The sequence below is a fragment of the Physeter macrocephalus genome, chromosome 10 (genome assembly GCF_002837175.3).
Source record: "Physeter macrocephalus isolate SW-GA chromosome 10, ASM283717v5, whole genome shotgun sequence".
Lineage (NCBI taxonomy): Eukaryota > Metazoa > Chordata > Mammalia > Artiodactyla > Physeteridae > Physeter > Physeter macrocephalus.
The window spans coordinates 70,646,909-70,665,901 of NC_041223.1; the positions used below are offsets into that span (position 1 = coordinate 70,646,909).

Below are 18,993 nucleotides of genomic sequence, written 5' to 3' on the forward strand. Positions count from 1 at the left end.
ACCATGAAAACTTATTTTTCAGAAAACGTGTCACTCAGGATAGTCTTACTAAGGCTGCTGTATCAAACAGCCTCTAACCCTCAGTGCTTAAAATAACAGTTTATTTCTCTCTCACACTACATATCCACTGTTTATTGACTGGAGATCCTGTGCCATGTGGTCTTCCCTCTGGGATCCAAGGCGTCAGAGGAGCCACCATCTAAACATTTCTGGTTGTTCTAGCAGAGAGAAGGGTGAGCTCTGGATGTTTTCACAGTGAAATGTTCTAGACTGAAAGTGACATTTGAAATCTGGGCTCATAACTCATTGGCCAGAAGTAGTCACATGACCCCACACAATCTCAAGGGGCAGAGGAGGTACTGCCCTAGCACATGGTTGGTAAGTAGACAGCCAGAAACATCCAGTGAACAGCACTGACAACTAAACCTGTTAACCTGACTGAACATTAGTGGTCATTGAAGTATAGTTGGAAACGACTGCTGTTCATGGTTTTAAAAATAAGAATTGATAGTAATTACTATTCAAGAATGTCTAGCATTTATGCTAAAGTTACATGACCATACTTAATCAAGAATAAGAAGTGGGAAGACATTTTTTTCCCCACACTTATATGGGGGAAGAAGGGGTGTCACACAAACACACACACACACACACACACACACGAATTCTTTTGAAAGATTTTATGAAAACAATTTCTTTTCACTTAAAATCTCTAGTGGAATTCCTACAACAGATAACAAAATAATTTTCCACCCAATTCTTCATTGCTTCTCTCAAATACAAATGCTGTATAACAAAAAGCATGGATAATTCCACAACACAGCCTCTGTCTAGGCTACCAGAGGGAGGTATACCATAAATGCCCATCTACAATGACTTTTTCACAGATGTGCAGTTAACGCTTTCATCAGATAAATCCCATAGTGATAGCAATAAAGTTGGCATACAGTTCATCTAAACAAAAAATTAAGTGTATTTTGTGCTACTATCACAGACTCTGAAAATTAATTTCTGATGAAGTCTACCAAATCAAATTATCTAATGTCTTATTATCTTGTCTGATAGTTGACCACAACTGTATCACATAATGACACAGCACAAAAAGCCAGTGATGATATCCAGATTTGAGTTTTGAGATGTTATCGCCCACATACCAAACACAATGAAGGTACTTACCAGTGGTCATGCAAAACTCCTTAATTCACTGTTTCTGTGAGAATTACAAGGCATGTTAAATTCATGTCATTTACTCAGCCATCCCCAAGTTCCTCCTCAGTTCTTCCTTATATACTTCCTATACGCGATCAAAATTAAATCACTTAATATATGTAAAATGCTTTGAGCAATGCTTGGCACATAGTAGGTACTAAATGTTGGTTGTTATCATTATTATTATTTCATGTGTTAAAAGTGATGCTTTGTATGTCACATGCCCTGCAGAGACTCTAAAGTATGGTTTGCTTTAAGCAAGTTCAATCCAGTCCTCCCAGCGGGGAGAAAGTCTAATATGAAAAGCATCTTCTATATTTTTTTTTCTTGTTTGTGACAGAACAGGCAAATCACCTTAGAAGTGATCAAAGTGATCAAAAATGTGTTTAAAAGATTTTTAGTGTGTGCCTCTAGATAAAACTTACCATGTGATTACTTGAAATGGTAAATGTTGAGAACAAATTTAAAACTTTTTGATAACTCCACCACAAAGATGCACTGATTAAAACAGCCCCTTCTCATATTACAGTACCTTCAGATTATAATAAATCACTTACAATATTGTTAAAGTATTTCACTATATATTTTATTTTTATAATAATGAATCTGATATGCTTTAATCTCCTTTGGTTTGCTATACATCATCCATACATCATTCATTCCATTCACTTAAAGCATCATCTTCACGTCCAGGTATTTCTGTTGGTGATTGGTCAAGATAGGTTGTATCTTTGTATCTCATTGAACTCAGCTCAGACTGTATCCCAGTTGTCGAGGCTTTTGCCCCCCAGAAATTTTTGACTGCCGCCCTGGAAGAAAAACATTTTTAAAATCTTCTATGAAATGAAAACTAAATAGATTTATATTTAGTTTTCTATATATAGAAGTGCCTCCTTGGTCATGATTTATTTTTAGTGTGTGGTGCACCAGCTGCATTGTGATGGTAGATGAGCCCTCTGATGTACCAGGGGGTGATACTCATGTAGGTATTAGAAATATTCTCATATAAATGAATTAGTAGGTTACAATAACCAAGTTTTAAAGTTGTGATAACTACAACTAGACAACACAAACATTAATTCAATAAACTTTTTTCTTTAGCAACTACTACGTAAAATTGTAAAAATTGCATTTAAAAGCTTTCTCATGGCTGGGGATCGAGTCATGAGATTAGGTAGCTTGAACTAGGAGAGTCTCAGGAGGGATGAAGATGGAGTTGGACAGTTTCAAAACCCATGTGAGAAGCATCACGGACAGGGCCTTGGATTCAACAGACAGGGAGGAGCAGACAAGGAGGACATCAATCAAGGGTGATGGCTTAGTTTCAGTCCTTCACCTACCAGTTTATAATTATGAAGATCAGTACAAAGATCACGAATATACAGATAATAACTCCTATGGTCAGAACAAAAACTAGGACTGCATCAATGTCTGGTCGGCTTGATTTTTTCATCTGCAATTCTAGAGAAAAAAACACCGGATGATTATTACTACTGGAAAATAAAAGAAAATGGATATCTAAATGGAAACTATATTTGAAAAACAACTCTAGAAAAATACAGAAAGAATTAGTAGAAACAAAGTTATTAATGAACCTCTGTGTGTTAGAAATGTCCTTTTCAAATACAAAGAAAAGTTGAAAGCATTTGACAATAAACATCCCACCACCTAGACACTACCATCAACATTTTAACTATCCCTCTAACCATACTCTTCTCAATCCATTGATTCATCTTATTTTTTGATGCATTTCAAGATAATTTGCTGATGTCTGCACACTTCCTACAAAATTCTTCAACAGACATATCATTAACTAGAGTTCAATATTTGTTTATATTTTTTCTTTTGAGGTAAAATTTATGAACACAGAATTGCACAATGATTTTAAATGTGCATTTATTTAATTTTGGCAAATGAAAACAGACATATATAATTCAAACCCCTGAATATACAAAGAATATTATTATACCCCAAAAGTTTCCTCAAGCCCCTCCCAGTTAATCCCTACCCTAACCTCTAGGGACAACTACTGTCCTGATTTTCTTTTCCACCACAGATTAGTTCTACCTGTTCTAGAACTTCATAGGAATAGAAACATACATTATGCATTCTTTTGTGTAAGGCTTATTTACTCAGTATAATGTTTTGGAGATTCAACCATATTGTTGCATGTATCAATAGTTTTTTCTTTTTTATTACTGGGTAGTATGCCTCAATTAGTTTATTCAATCTCCTACTGATGGACACCTATGCTGTTTCAGTTTGGGGTTATTATAAATAAACTGCTATGAACATTCTCACACCAGTCATTTTGTGAACATACATTTCCATTTCTCTTGGGTAAATACATATGAGCGGAACTGCTGGGTCATAGGGTAGAGGTATGCTTAGTTTTCCAAGAAACTGCAAGATCTTTTCCCAAACTGATTGTACTTGCTGTACATGTTTTATAAATTTTTTTCTCCCAGATTTTGGCTTGCCTATTCATTTTCCTAATGATTCCTTTTAAAGAGCTGAAGTTTTAAACTTTTTTAACGTAAGTTTCAGGTGTACAGCATTATAATTTGACATCTGTATCCACTACAAAGCTATCCCCACCACAAGTCTAGTTACCATCCATCACCATACAGTTGCACTTCCCCCTTCATCCATTTCACCCACCCCTGAATTCCCTTCCCCTCTGGCAACCAGTAATCTGTTCTCTGTATCTATGAGTGTGTTTTTGTTTTGTTTTTTGTTTTAGATTCCACATATGAGTGAAATCTTTGTATTTGTCTTTCTCCATCTGACTTACTTCACTTAGGATTAATACCTTCAAGGTCCATCCACGCTGTTGCAGATGGCAGGATTTCATTTTTTTTATGGCTGAATAGTATTCTACTGTAAGTATATATACCACATCTTTATTCATTCGTCCATCAACGGACACTTAGGTGGTTTCTATATCTTGGCTATTGTAAATAATGCTGCTGTGAACATAGAGGTGCATCTATCTTTTTGAATTAGTGTTTTTATGTTCTTTGGATAAATACCCAGAAGTGAAATAGCTGTCTTATGGTAGTTCTATTCTTAATTTTTTGAGGAATCTCCATACTGATTTCCATAGTAGTTGCAACAACAGTGCACAAGGGCTCCCTTTTCTCCACATCCTCTCCAACATTTGTTATTTCTTGTCCTTTTTGATAATAGACATTCTAACAGGTGTAAGGTAATATCTCTTCGTGGTTTTGATTTGCATTTCCCTGATTAGTGATGTCAAGCATATTTTTATGTGCCTGTTGCCCATCTGTATGTCTTCTTTGGAAAAAATGTCTATTCAGATCTTCTGCCCAATTTTTAATCAGGTTGTTTGTTTTTTGTTGTTGTTGATGTTGATTAGTGTGAGTTTTTATATATTTTGGCTATGAACCCCTCAACAGAGATATCATTACAAATGTCTTCTCCCATTCCATAAGTTGTCTTTTTGTTTTGATGATGGTTTCCTTTGCTGTGCAGAAGCTTTTTAGTTTGATGTAGTCTCATTTGTTTATTTTTGCTTTTGTTTCCCTTGTCTTTGGAGTCAGATCTACAAAAATATCGCTAAGACCTATATGAATAAGGTTACTGCCTATGTTTTTTCTAGGAATTTTATGGTTTTAGGTCTTACATTCAAGTCTTTAATCCATTTTGAGTTAATTTCTGTATATGATGTAAGATAGTGACCTTTTTCCATTCTTTTGCATGTGGCTGTCCAGTTTTCTCAACACCATTTTTTGAAGATGAAGTTTTTAATTCTGATGAAGCCTAATTTAGCAGTCTTTCCTTTATGGTGATTGTTTTTTGTCATGTCTAAAAAGAAACTTGCCCACTCCTGAATCATACAGATACTCTCTTATGTTTCCTTTTTTAAGCTTGATGGTTTTAGCTTTTACATTTAGGACTATAATACATCTCTAATTTTTGTATACATTGTAAAGTAGGAATTGAAGCTCATTCTTGTTCATACGAATAGCCAAACACCACTCTTAAATCAGCATTCTGTCCCATATCTTTCTGTTCTTCCTGAAGATAATGCTATTACGGAGACATGACCAGTCTACCATATGCATTATAACACTGCTACATTGTAAACGGATAAAAATTCAATTTATATCAAGCATTACTTACTTAGTGAATTATGTAGCTTTCTTTTGGCTCTTCCTGGTCCCTAAATCATAGACTCATAAAAGATTCATGTGGGGAAGGGCCAGAAAGATTATCTTATACAACTTTTATACAGATAAGTAAACCAACATCCAGGGAGATATAATGATTTGTACAAGCTATGTTTTATGTATTTTAATATTTTGGTAAGTACCACTCTAACAGAATTAGTCTCATATATGGGCAATCTCAACTGCTTATTCATTTGGATTTTCTTCCTATTCTTTAAACACCATGGAGTATAATTTTCCATTTTCCTTGGTAATTCTAGAGCTATAAACTCAATTTAGTAATCTTGCTAAATAGTTCCAAATATGATAGACAATTTATATCATATTTATATTCCAACATTGTTGGATTTTAAAAATCTTTTTATTTTTGATAATTTTAGATTTATAGAAGCAGTGGGATTTTTTAAGCTCAAATTTAAAAAAACCTTTTAGGATTAAAACTTGAGAAGAAGAAATGCAAAATTTCTTTCCATTTATCTACTACCCTGCAATACTAGCCAAGAGAAGATGGAGAATGAGAGGTATAAAGATCCTAGTTCATTTCAATGGTAGTCTTCTTGCAAGGGTCCCTTAGATTACTTTTATATCTAATAAAAAAATAGTCTGCATTTCTATTGAAATTTTCTGCTGAAAAACAGGCTGAATTTCGATGCTCTCACTTTTTAGAAAAACTAAGTTTATGTTTATATTAGTTTCTTAGGGCCACCATAACAAAGTACCACTAACTAGATGGCTTAAAAACAACAGAAATATATTGTCTCACAGTTTTGGAAGATAAACGTCTGAACATAAGGTGATGGTAAGGTCATGCTCTCTCCAGTGGCTCTGGGGAAGGATCCTTCCTTTCCTCTTCCAGCTTCTGGTAGCCGCAGATGTTCCTTGGCTTGTGACAGCATAACTCCAATCTCTCTGTGTCTTCACATGGCTGTCTTCTCCCCGCGTGTCTTTGAGTCTTCACATACATTCTCCTCTCTCTCTGTGTGTCTAAATTTCCTTCTTCTTATAAGGACACTTGTCATATTGGATTAAAGGCCCACTCTCCTCTAGTGTGTATGATTTTGTCTTAACTGAATTAATTACATCTGCAACTACCCTATTTCCAGACACGGTCACATTCCTGAAGTTCTAGGAGTTTGGACTTGAAAGTATCTTTTCAGGGGGACATAATCCAATCAAAACCATGCCTAACTATGAAAGACAACTATTGTGGAAGTGAAAAACCTGTTATATGAGAGATGGATGGGACATTTTCATTAATTAAACCATATTTACCCTGAAAATATTTCAATCATGCATTTGTTTCAAGCCAGTACCATATTGTGTGGACATTTATAGCCAAAATATTTGTTTGATGTCTAAAGAGCCAAAAGGGTCTGTCACAGCAGTATATCCAATTGTCCCTTTTAAAAGAAACTAATAAATACCAAAGTTTTCTGAAAACATTTTGTCATTTAATCAGTGCATGTGCTGAGATGGCAGAGCTACCCCACGAGCCTTGGACAGCTACAAGAGAGAAAAATCAGCTTTGTCTCACTTGCTGACACTGGGGTCTGTGCTCCAGCCCTTAGCTTACACGTGTTGCCTTCTAACATAGGAAGAGCTAACCACTACTAAGCCGTCCTAACAGGGACCAAGCTGTGGGGACAATAACTGAGAACGGCCTTTGAATCCTTTAATATCCTGAACTATGACTCACTGAGATACTTTTTAGTTGATGATGTTTGGTCCTTTTTTGCCTTTTATACCACTTTATTGAAATTATCCTTTTAATAACACCTGTTGTCCCAACATAGGAGTAAGGTTATTAGCTTTCACCATAAAGATGGTTTTTTAAGGACACTGAACAACACATCAAAGAAAGTTATAGTTTATTTTTTAAAATCACCCCCAAAACACCTCAGCTTGTTTCCAGGTCAATAAAGGGTGTTATGTTTCATGGTATCTCTAGACTGCAGCTTGAGTTCTTTACTTGGGATTGAGAAATAGCTTCAAGAAATCCATGAACTCTCTTAAAATTACGGGTAACTTTTGGCATGTTAGTATATGTGGGTATTTTTCTGGGAAAAGCCTCCCAAGCCTTGATTGGCTTCTCAAAAGAACTTGTGACCAAACCCCTCACACACCCAAAAACACAGATGACAACAATAAAAATGGTTAAGAGCAACTCAACAAAAGGAAATAATTATTTGGATATAGAAGACATCATAGTTTAAATTGAAAAGATATGCACATGGAATCTTTTTGCAAGGGAAGCACAGTTTCTAACATGTAAAATTATGTTTGGGTCAAGATTTGCCTTTTGTGACATATATTGAGGACTGTATTGTTTCATAAAAAAAGTCTTCGAATGAATAATTTTTAAAAAGATATGCTTTGACATAACGTTTCTTAATTTTATTTATTTTACTGTATCAAAACTTTTGTTAAGCATCCATTAGAATTCTATGTATCCATTTTCACCTCTGTGATAGAAGTAAAAGTAAGAATATAATTCAAGTTAAAGGACTGTTCTTTGGAGATACTTCAGGAATACACCAGTTTTGCAAAGTGAGGTACATCTGACTCTACTTTGTGGAAAAAAATAAGAATTAAGTATTACCTTGTAGAAAAGTCTAAATGGTATAAAGCTAGTGGTTCCCAAAATGTGATCTCTGGACCAACAGCACCTAGGAACTTGTTAGAAATGGAAATTCTTGTGCCAGCTCCACTAAAGATCTACAGAATCAGAAATTATGGGCATTGGGCTAGTGATCTGTGTTTCAACAAGACCTCCAGGTGATTCTGATGTGCTTTGAAGTTTGAGATATAAGCAAACCAAAACATTGCTGGGTACTTACCAGTTGTTGTATAGATTGTGAATTTAATAGATGCTACTATTTCATTATTATCCAACGTTTCACACTCAAAAGCCTTAGGGTGAGTATCCCTGTGAACCTCCAGGATTGCTGAATCATTTGCAAGTATAATGGCTTGCTATTTTAAAAGAAAAAAAAAGGTATCAACATTCTTCATGAAAACGTAAGATCAGGAAACAATTTATTTCTTGTAACAAAATAAGAGTCACTTTCTCTCAGTCTAGGACAGTAATTAATTATGCACATGTATTTTAAAGTCAGATAATCCAGATAACAAGTACCAACTTCTTGCCTGTGTGAAGCAGGGCAAGTTACTCTCTGCATCTCAGCTGCAGCTGGTCCTCCATATCCTTGGGTTCCATGTCAGTGGACTCAACCAACCGGAGATTAAAAATATTCAGAAAAAAAATTCCAGAAAGTTCCAAAAAGCAAAACTTGAATTGGGTGCACAGTAGTATTTACTTGGCATTTACATTTTATTTACAACTATTTATATAGCATTTACATTGTATTATAAATAATCTAGAGATGATTTAAAGTATATGGGAGGATGTACTTATGTTATATGCAAATACTACACCATTTTATATAAGGAACTTGGGCATCCCCAGTTTTGGTATCTGAAGGGGTCCTGGAATCAATCCCCTGAGCATACTGAGCAACAACTGTACTTATCTGTAAAATGGGTATAATGATGGGAATTACCTCATAGATTGTTACGTGAGTAAAAGAAACTCTAGCACTTTGTGTATGTCTGGCACTGAATAAGTCCTCTGTTAATGTTAGCTACTGTTATCAGTACTGTTTGTACTATATATACAAATGAAACTCTTGCTTCCAAAATAGAACACTTTATATAAAATAGGTGTTTTTAAGTTCTGACAGTAGCTGGCCCTAAGGCATACGTAAAGTCTTAGCCTCCCTAAGCAATGAAAAAATTTAAATCCCAATAGTAATAAAGTTATATGATTTTAACTTCATTTTTGCAAACTGCTTTTAAAGAGAAAGTTTTCTGAGAGTCATCAAGCACTGGGAAACACATTTTATCACTCACTAGAAAGCACCAAATTACATACATTCATTACTCACTTGGTCTGGCCTTAGAAGTCTCCAAATATATTTGAAACGGTTTACAGGAGATGTATGAACACATGCTAGCCTAACACTTTCAAGACTTTCTGAAATTGGTTTACCCCCTGAAAAAAAAAAATTAAATACATATATACCAATGGGCACTGTAAACTGCTTTATACACAATACTACTTTTAAAAGTCACTTCCAACTTTAAAACCAATTACATGCTGGAAGTTAGCAAATGTATTACTGAAAGTTTGACTGTAGAGGAGCAGAGAGGCGTCAAAGATTAAGTTGCCAAAAGCGGCAGGTAGAAAACACCATACCTGTCTGTTCCTTCAGCAGAATAAATCACGGAGAAGAGATAGCAAGGGCAAACTACTTAGTGATCTATTAAACTTTGAGATCTACTAGTGGCTTCCAATTTACTGGTTAGGGTCAGAACCCCCCTCCTGCCCCATATACTCCACCCCTTCCATGTTTAAAGATAATGTAATCTCAGACTAGTGAAAGGTGGTATAGAGTGGCTCTCAAATTTCCCAGTGTAGGGTTTACCAATCTACTGATAAGCTGTCACGACCAAAGTGTCAAAAGCGTTTCACTGGAGGACAGCCTCAACCACAGACCCTGAGTGCAATACGGTTCCAGTGTACTAGAGAGAATATATGTTAAATTTACACATCATTGAAAAAATGTGAAGCAAAAGTAGAAAGAGTTGTAACTGTCTAGAGAAGTGGAAGCTTAAGTTTTCTTATGAATTCCTTTCAGTATATCATTTGATCACCTGCTTCCACTCATGGCAACCTGAGGTTAAGGATATTTCCCCAGAGTAAATGCTTCCCCCTCAGTCTCCCTCCAATACATAGGTCAACTCACAGCCACAATCTACTGGTCCACGACATTCTTCCACCCGTACGATACATTTGGATTCACTCCCAGGGCATCCATTTGTTAATATAACTTCTCTTATACCAACACCTTTGGTAAAAGAAATCAGCAAATGTTAAAAAAATAATAATAATAATAATTCCAGAGTTCCTTTACTTTTCCACCTAGGTCTTTTTGAGACTTTTCTCCTAATTTCAGAGATTAAATTCCTAAATTCAGGGTAATAATATTTAGATATTTTTAGGTCCCTCATTTTGAATTATTTCATAAAACAGCATTTTCCAAAGCAAGTTACATAAAACACTAGATCCTCTGGTTGTTACAATAAGTAAAAGGATTCCATGATTATATACATTTTGAAATTATACATTACATTAAAATGAAAGGAACCTCTTTCCTCAGAATTTTAGGGGAACTTTTAATATGCTAGTAAATTAATGTGCTTTTACGTGCAAACTTTCATTGATCTAAGATGTAAAATTTTTACATTTTAATATCTTTGAAATCAGAATGCATCTTAGAATTGACAGCATGTCAAGAATGGCAGCATTTTTCCTTTTTTAGAGATGCATAAAATGTGATTATCACAGCCAAGAAAGTCTTAGATTTGATGAAATACAGTAGTACACAGGACCTTCCAAATTTATTTGACCATGAAACTTTTTTGGGGGGTGGGGTCGGGTGGGTTGAGCTTGCAGAGGAAATTACAAAAATTACATTTTAACATAAATGATGCTTTTTAATATCTAAATTGGTAAAAATCCCTGTATTAAATACATCAGGACTATTAATGACCAAATCTCCATTTCCAAAGATACTCTCATTAGAATTGCCACACATTTCATAGCAAGAAATCACATCTTTACTGACTGATCTCAGATCTCCACTGAGTTTGCCCTACCATCATCAGAATTGAGGGAAATGATAAAAGCTGGTTCAGTGACGTGCTGAACATGTCCTGTGATAAATGACCTGTGATAAGACTGTGTTGTCACAGGCTAAGGAATAGTCCATCTTGATATCCTTTCTACCAGATTCCCTCTTTCGGTCCCTGCAAGATGTTAATCATAAAACCCATTCTTAAGGCAAGGGAAAGTTGAAGTCTAGAGATGGCTTATAACAGTGCTTCTCTAACTTCAGAGTGCTTGCAAAACACCTGGAGACATACTAACATGTGAATTCTGATACAGTAAGTAGGTCTGCAGTAGGTCCTGATGTTCTGCATTTCTAATATGCTCTCTCAGTCGATGCTGATGTAGCGAGTCTATGGACCAAACTTTGACACACAAAGGAGAGTACTCCATATAAGATAAAGAGAAGGAAGGTTGGAGGGGGAAAGGTCTCTTGATTAAAAGAGATGCTTAAGAATGAATGGCTGCAGAATGGCTCCCCTTGAATTTATGAATGGTACTTCCCTAGAGGCATAGCCTTATTCTGAAATGCATATTTTCCAAGCAGGTATTTTATGCATTTATTTATTTAGCCAGATACAGTTTATCGCAATGATGTGTGTAGATGTGAGATTTTCTGTAAGTCCATACTTAAAAATCTGCCTGCGTATTCCAAGAAAAGAAAACTTTTTGACTGCTAAAATATTGCTTTGGGAATTCAACAGAATTTTCACTAAAGCATTTTTTCCTTTAAATAGTTGTTATAAATTGAAAAGATTTCTTAATACTTAAAATTATAGACATGAAATATTGCCTTTTATGGTTTATTTCCTTTTTAGAACTTATTACCATCTGACATATTATGTTTTACATATTATTGGGTGGGCCAAAAGGTTCATTCGAGTTCTTCCGTAAAATGGCTCTAGTAGCACTTAGTTGTCTTTAACTTCATTCGAAACAATTTTGTTAGATAGTATGTGACAGCTATCATATCAGCGTGCATTTAAAAAAAGACCTATCAGAATTGGTGAATTTTTGTGTAGCCATTTGAATATTGAAGATGGAAGAAAAAAAGCAACATTTTTGGCATATTATGCTTTATTATTTCAAGAAAGGTAAAAATGCAACTGAAACGCACAAAAAGATTTGTGCAGTGTGTAGAGAAGGTACTGTGACCGACTGAACATGTCAAAAGCGGTTTGTGAAGTTTCGTGCTGGAGATTTCTCACTGGACGATGCTCCACAGTCAGGTAGACCAGTTGAAGTTGACAGCAATCAAATCGAAACAGTAATTGAGAACAATCAATGTTATACCATGCAGGAGATAGCCGACATACTCAAAAATATCCAAATCAAGCACTGAAAATCACTGGCACCAGCTTGGTTATGTGAATCGCTTTGATGTTTGGGCTCCAGGTAAGTTAAGCAAAAAAACCCTCCTCGACCATATTTCTGCATGTGATTCTCTACTGAATAGTAATGAATACATTTGTTTAATGAAAACGTTCCATTTTTAAAACAAACTGTGACAGGCAATGAAAAGTGGACATTGTAACCATGTGGAATGGAAGAGATTGTGGGGCAAGTGAAATGAACCACCACCAACTACACCAAAGGCTGGTCTTCATCCAAAGAGGTGATGTTGTGTATACGGTGGGATCGGAAAGGAGTCCTCTATTACGAGCTCCTTCGGGAAAACCAAACGCTTAATTCCAACAAGTACTGCTCCCAATTAGACCAACCGAAAGCGGCACTCGACGAAGTGTCCAGAATGAGTCAACAGAAAACGCATAATCTTCCAGCAGGATAACACAAGACTGCGTGTTTCTTTCATGACCAGGCAAAAACTGTTACAGTTTGGCTGGGAAGTTCTGATTCATCCATCATATTCACCAGACGTTGCAACTGCAGATTTCCATTTATTTCGAACTTTACAAAATTCTCTTAATGGAAGAAATTTCAATTCCCTGGAAGACTGTAAAAGGCACCTGGAACAGTTCTTTGCTCAAAAAGATAAAAAGTTTTGGGAAGATGGAATTATGAAGTTGCCTGAAAAATGGCAGAAGGTATTGGAGCAAAAGGGTGAATACGTTGTTCAGTAAAGTTCCTGGTGAAAATGAAAAATGTGCCTTTTATTTTTACTTAAAAAACTGAACGCACTTTTAATCTCTTTGCCCCTACCAAAAAATATGTTCTTTGAAGGCAGAGAGTTTCCACTTCTTTGTTCACTGCTTTATTCCTAGCACCTATAACAATACCTGACACATAGTAGGCAAAAATTAAAAAACAGAAAACAAAAAAAATTGCTGAATAAACAAATATAATATATAATTTCTGAAGCACATCTTTTTTAAAAATTTATTTATTTTATTTTTGGCTGCTTTGGGTTTTTGTTGCTGCGCACAGGCCCTCTCCAGTTGTGGCGGGGGGGGGCCACTCCTCACCGTGGCTCATAGGCCTCTCACTGCGGTGGCCTCTCCCATTGCGGAGCACGGGCTCCAGGCACGCGGGCTTCAGTAACTGTGGCACGTTGACTCAGCAGTTGTGGTGCACGGGCTCCAAAGTGCAGGCTCAGCAGTTGTGGTGCACGGGCTTAGTTGCTCCGCGGCATGTGGGATCCTCCCGGACCAGGGCTCGAACTCGTGTCCCCTGCATTGGCAGGTGGATTCTTAACCACTGCGCCACCAGGGAAGTCCCTGAAGCACATCTTTAAATAATAGAGTAGGACAGTATCAATTACTAGAATTGTCAAAAAAATAATTCTCTACCTGTGAAAATTTCTCAAGTAGGCAGCCAGAAGATGTAATTTGCAAATGAATAAACACAGGTTTATTACACAGAATTCCTCTAATTTTCTGACTCTGACACACTAAGAAGTTAAAGTAAAAAACAGGTTTCAAACTATCTCAAGAGACAGAAAGTACAATAATGGTTGCAAGGGGTTGGGGGGAGTGGGGAATTACTGTTGAATTGGTGTAGAGGTTTCAGTTTGGGATGGTGAAAAAGTTCTGGGGTGGATCGTGGTAATGATTGCATGACAATGTGAATGTGCTTAATTTCACTAAATTGTACATTTAAAAAATTGTTACAGTAGTAAATTTTATGTTAGGTCTATTTTAACATCATTTAAGAATTGCTATCTCAAAAACAATTCAGGCACAATTTTTGACCAAAAAATAAAAAAACGTACATATTGTTCTGATCCATATCTGCTTGGACTTTCTGTCTTCTTATCCTCTGGTTTTTGTCCTTCCCTCCTGTCACTGTCTTTTTTCCAAGGCAGATTCTATTTAGAATAAACTTAATTTCATTGTGAATTATCTACTGTCTTCTTAGCACACTAGTCTATAGTGGTTCTCAAAAGACGGTCTTTTAAAAAGCAGCATCAGCTTCATTTATGAACTTGTTTAGAAATACAAATTCTTAGACCCCTTCAAAGGCCTAGTGAGTTAGAAATTCTGAAGTAGGCCTAGCAATCCATGTTTTAACAAGCCCTTCAGGCACCTAGGGTGAACACTTAAGTTTGAGAAACACTGGTCTATTATAGCATGTGTAGTCTTAATCCCACCCGCATGTAAGAGATTTTTATGTCCAATTTCTATTCAAGGAATGATCAAAATAAGTCATAGTTTTTGAATATTATTTTCCCCACAAAGCCAATACCTCTTTTCTCTAAGACATGACATATAAATTGGGAAAATGTATCATTTAGAATAGGCTATTACAAATAAAGTAAATTTCTTGATAGATTTGCCAGCACAGTATGTGGAAGACATCTGTGAGATGTATCAGAAGATCTTTCATCTTCTGAACATCTGTGAGATAAAGTTTAACTTTGGTGAAAGCAGTTTATGTGCCCCTCCCCGCAAAATATATACATATAGGGAGTTGGCTTAAAGTAAGACTTAGAGGTTATGAACTGAAAATATCCTACCTTGTAAATCATAGATATTAGAAATAGAAATCAGTGAGAGATGAATGAGAGTACACGTTGTTTTTACCCCCCGCCCCAATACAATGTTATTTATCTGCTCTATGCTACTTACCGCATGTAACGGTGCACATCCCAAATTCTACTTCTTTGACTATTGTCCTATTTGAAACTAAACATAAATGCAAAAATACATTATTTAATCATAGGCTTTTCTAAGTGAAGAACTCTTACTTGGGGATGGAGGATACAAGCACTTATCATATGGAAAGCAGATATTTTTAAAGTTTTATTAAATCAGAAAAGCAATGCCATTCCTAGTACATCTTCTATTACTGTTTAAATCAAAAGAAAACTGAACCTTTGAAGAATTAAATTAGGAAATAACTTACAAAGATTTATATTTAAACCTTGTACCTAATTTAAAAATAATGTTTTTCATCATTGTAATACATGGTGAGTTAAAGTTATATAGGAGGTCAGAAAAACACAAAAAAGCCTGCCAATTATAGGGCCCAATTTTTCTATTCTCTGTTTTCCAAAAAAATTTGAGTGCGTTATTTCTACCCAAAAAGAGGTAGTTATGCAAAGTGTTCATTAAAATTATGTTATAGATTGGTTCTACTCATTCTCAGGTTAAGATGGTAAATTATTCCTAAGAATTTATTTTGACACTTTTTTAGCAGGATAATCTAGGAATATATAAGTATTCAAGTAGCTAAATATTGTTGGTTTTAAATCTCATGTTTCTCTTTTTCTAATTGTTCTGAAATTTGACATGAATTCCACTTGCTGTAGTATATAATCAATTCTTCATAACTCAGATTAGGACTAAAAGCTCAATAAAAATAAATATTAAATGAGGTGCTAGAAGGTAGTTTTTAAAAGGCATTATGTCCTGAGGCAACAATATTACATGGGAATACGCATCAAAATTGGAGTCCAAATTGCTACTCTACCACAAATTAGCTATTCTGAGTTTGGGCAAATTTCTTCAACTGTGTCAGGCCCATTTAACCCCTCTGCAAAATTTGGAAAGGAGAACCTATCTGATTATTATAAGAATTAAACATGGTATCGTGCATGCAAGCATTCTGTAACTTGTTTAGCCCTACAAGCATGCTTAAGATAGCATAACCTCATTCACACTTCATTCATTTTGTACTTAATAATTTCATATAATTCTAAGATTTTTTCCTATTTTGATTATTGTAATTTTTCATAAACACTTCTATACTTATAAGCACCAAATACAGTGCCTTGAATATACAGCAAGCAAATATACACTTGATGTATATATAAGTAAATCAATATTGACTTTGTGAAATAATTTGGACTATGACTTTGATCAATTCTGAATTGACATTTTTGCTTGAAATGCTTGGATACCTTCTGCTGGTACATTATGAAACACAAATTTGAATCTAAGGCATTATAACTCCATCACCTGGGTTTAGCCTAAACTCTAGCATTTACAGCTAGAAGTATCCCTTGACCAGTTTAAGTTGTTAATTACTTTTAAAACTAGAGGGAAGCAATAGCTACTACGCTTTAGAACATGTTCTTTTCTACCCTAGTCCTCTTTTTCATATTTCCAAAGTCAAGGACTTCTCCAAGCTCTCTGAAATGTAATGTTATCAAGGCAGTACAAACCTCAATTCCACCATTAACATCAGATAGTCAATTTCTTTATGTCGCTGAGGGTCACTATCCGTCATCAGGAAATAAAAGAATGGCTGATAAATACAGCACCTACTTTGTACTTATAGGAGACATAAGACTGCCAAGGATATTTAAAAGAATCTCAGCTGGGTCATTTATGGAGGGAAGGGAAGCATTCTCCTTTAGATGGCTGAAAACCTGCAACTGACCTTTTACCTACAAGCGCGTGAGTTACTAATCAATATAACATGTACCACAGCTTGTCAACTTTTATTGCTTAGTGAGCCAGGAGAATAAGGCAAATTTATGAATCAAACACAGGCTGTCTTCGTTGGTTAACATGTATTATATCATCTAACAAAGCCTCTAGCTGGATCCCTTTATTGGTGTTTTCTACTGCCACCGTTCCTTTGTGACTCAAAGTTGAACTTACAAATAAAACACTATCACACTGCAGAGGTGCTCAAGGGTGGAGGCTGCATGAAGCTGACACGGGGCTTCCGGGGAATTTTGTCAGCATCTTGGTCTATCTAGACGTGTCACCGTGAGGGGAATTCGGAACTCCCTTGAGTTCTAACCCAAAGTGCAAATGTGAAAAGGAGGAAGACCTCAGGCAATTTGGAACTTCAAGAACAAAAAAAAAAAATCTGCAATGGAAAGGAAAAAACATAACTGCAAGGGGAGTCAAAATCGGTCCCCGTGGTGGGAAGCTACTCTCTGATGTTTAAAAAAATAAGCATCTATTCCCTTGTCCTGAGCAATATTTAGCAGTATTTCTGTAACAATTTCTATACATGTGCTCGTTTATCTTGCTCTGGTCTTGGAGAATTAGCACATCTTTTTTTTAAGGCCATGAGGTGTAAGATAATGTATAAATTCGGGGTTGTTTTCGAGAGAGCTCTACAGATGTTAACTTGGATAATTCTCATCGTCCTCAAAGAGCAGGGAAGGCTTGACCCTCAACGGGTGCCTGCGGGTCCCCGCCAAGGAGCCTCCCACACTTACCATCCTCCTCGGCCTCAGCCTGGGGCTCGTTCTCGGCCTCGCTGTCGTTTTCTTTCTCCTCCTTGGCCTCGTTCTCGCCCTCGCCCTCGCCCTCGTTGGCCAAGCTGGGATCCTGGACCGCGGTGACGTTGATTCTGAACGTTGACTGGAGGCCCGCTAGAAGCAGCCAGCCGACTATCAGCAGCAGCCCGTCGGAGCAGCCTGAGCCCCCGGGTCTCATGGTTCTCGGCACGGACGGCCGCCCAAGATGCAGTCGCAGCCGCCCGCTCCCGATGAGAGGTGCTTCGAAGAGAGGAGCCGCCCGACTCCGAACGCCCACACCGTGCCCCGGCAACCACTGAGGCGTCACGGAACGTCACCATCGCGCTGGGCCCACGAAACGCGCGTAGGCCTGACCGCAGGGAGTCCCGCGGGCCACTTCCGACGGCGCTCGGGTCCGCCCCGCCCCTTCCGGCGTTCTAGGCCAACCCGGCACGCTGGGCGGGGCCACGCCTTCGCACTTCCTCATTAGGAGAGCAGCCAGCCAACTGCTGTGTGTGGCCGTTTTCCCTCACCTTGCTCTCTGCCAAAAGGTGCTCGTCCTTCCTGAGTTTACGCCTCTCCAAACCAGACTCCCTAGAGCCCTCAAGCACTCTCTATACGACTTGGCTTCAAATTACTTATGCACAGTAGCCAACTCGGCGTGTATCAAGAATGATTCACCATGGCCTTGTTAAGTAGGTTGCCCCAAACTTGATCCGTATCTGCAGGTGAGGCTTGATTTGTAGAGGATATAGGGGGTGCACTTTCTCTCTTTGATCTGAACACTATTGCTGTTGCAGCTCAGGCATGTACTCACGTTTTAAGACTTTGTGCAGTGCCATCAGCTCCGCGTGGGGCTTCATTGAGCTAGAATGCGAGGTGGGGGGAAAGGAAAGGAGAGGGGAAGATGCAACTACTGTCAAACTAGTTCTTCTCCTTTCTCTATTTGGATAGCTGATGTTTTGGCAACCAAATATCGGACTTAACCTTTGTCCCTTGTGAATGTCTATCTTCGTGCTTTTGGCCTATTTTTTAAGGTCTCATTGAGATTCTTCTGAAATCTGATTCTGTTGCCTTAATATATTAGATATTTCTCCCAAGTTTGATTTGGAAAATGTTTCCTTCTGATCACTAGCAAAATGTTTAAAAGGGCAACAGGCCAAGAATAGAGCACTAAGAAGTCAGTCTCTGACAATGATCCACTAATCCACACATTGATTTAACCCAAGAATCAATTCTTTTACTAAAAAAGAGTCCTGTCTTTT

The 18,993-nt window shown here is 37.0% G+C and overlaps 1 protein-coding gene across 1 annotated transcript; it reads right to left on the reverse strand.

Moving 5' to 3' along the window:
- Positions 1–1,861: 1,861 nt before the first annotated feature.
- On the reverse strand, positions 1,862–18,019 carry SPACA1 (sperm acrosome associated 1). Its single transcript, XM_007111151.2, has 6 exons — positions 17,702–18,019; positions 10,208–10,309; positions 9,347–9,453; positions 8,240–8,375; positions 2,550–2,670; positions 1,862–2,018 (listed from the first exon to the last, which is right to left on the reverse strand). The coding sequence occupies exons 1-6, from the start codon at positions 17,925–17,927 to the stop codon at positions 1,862–1,864; spliced, it is 849 nt and encodes a 282-aa protein (XP_007111213.1). The 5' UTR covers positions 17,928–18,019.
- Positions 18,020–18,993: the final 974 nt, after the last annotated feature.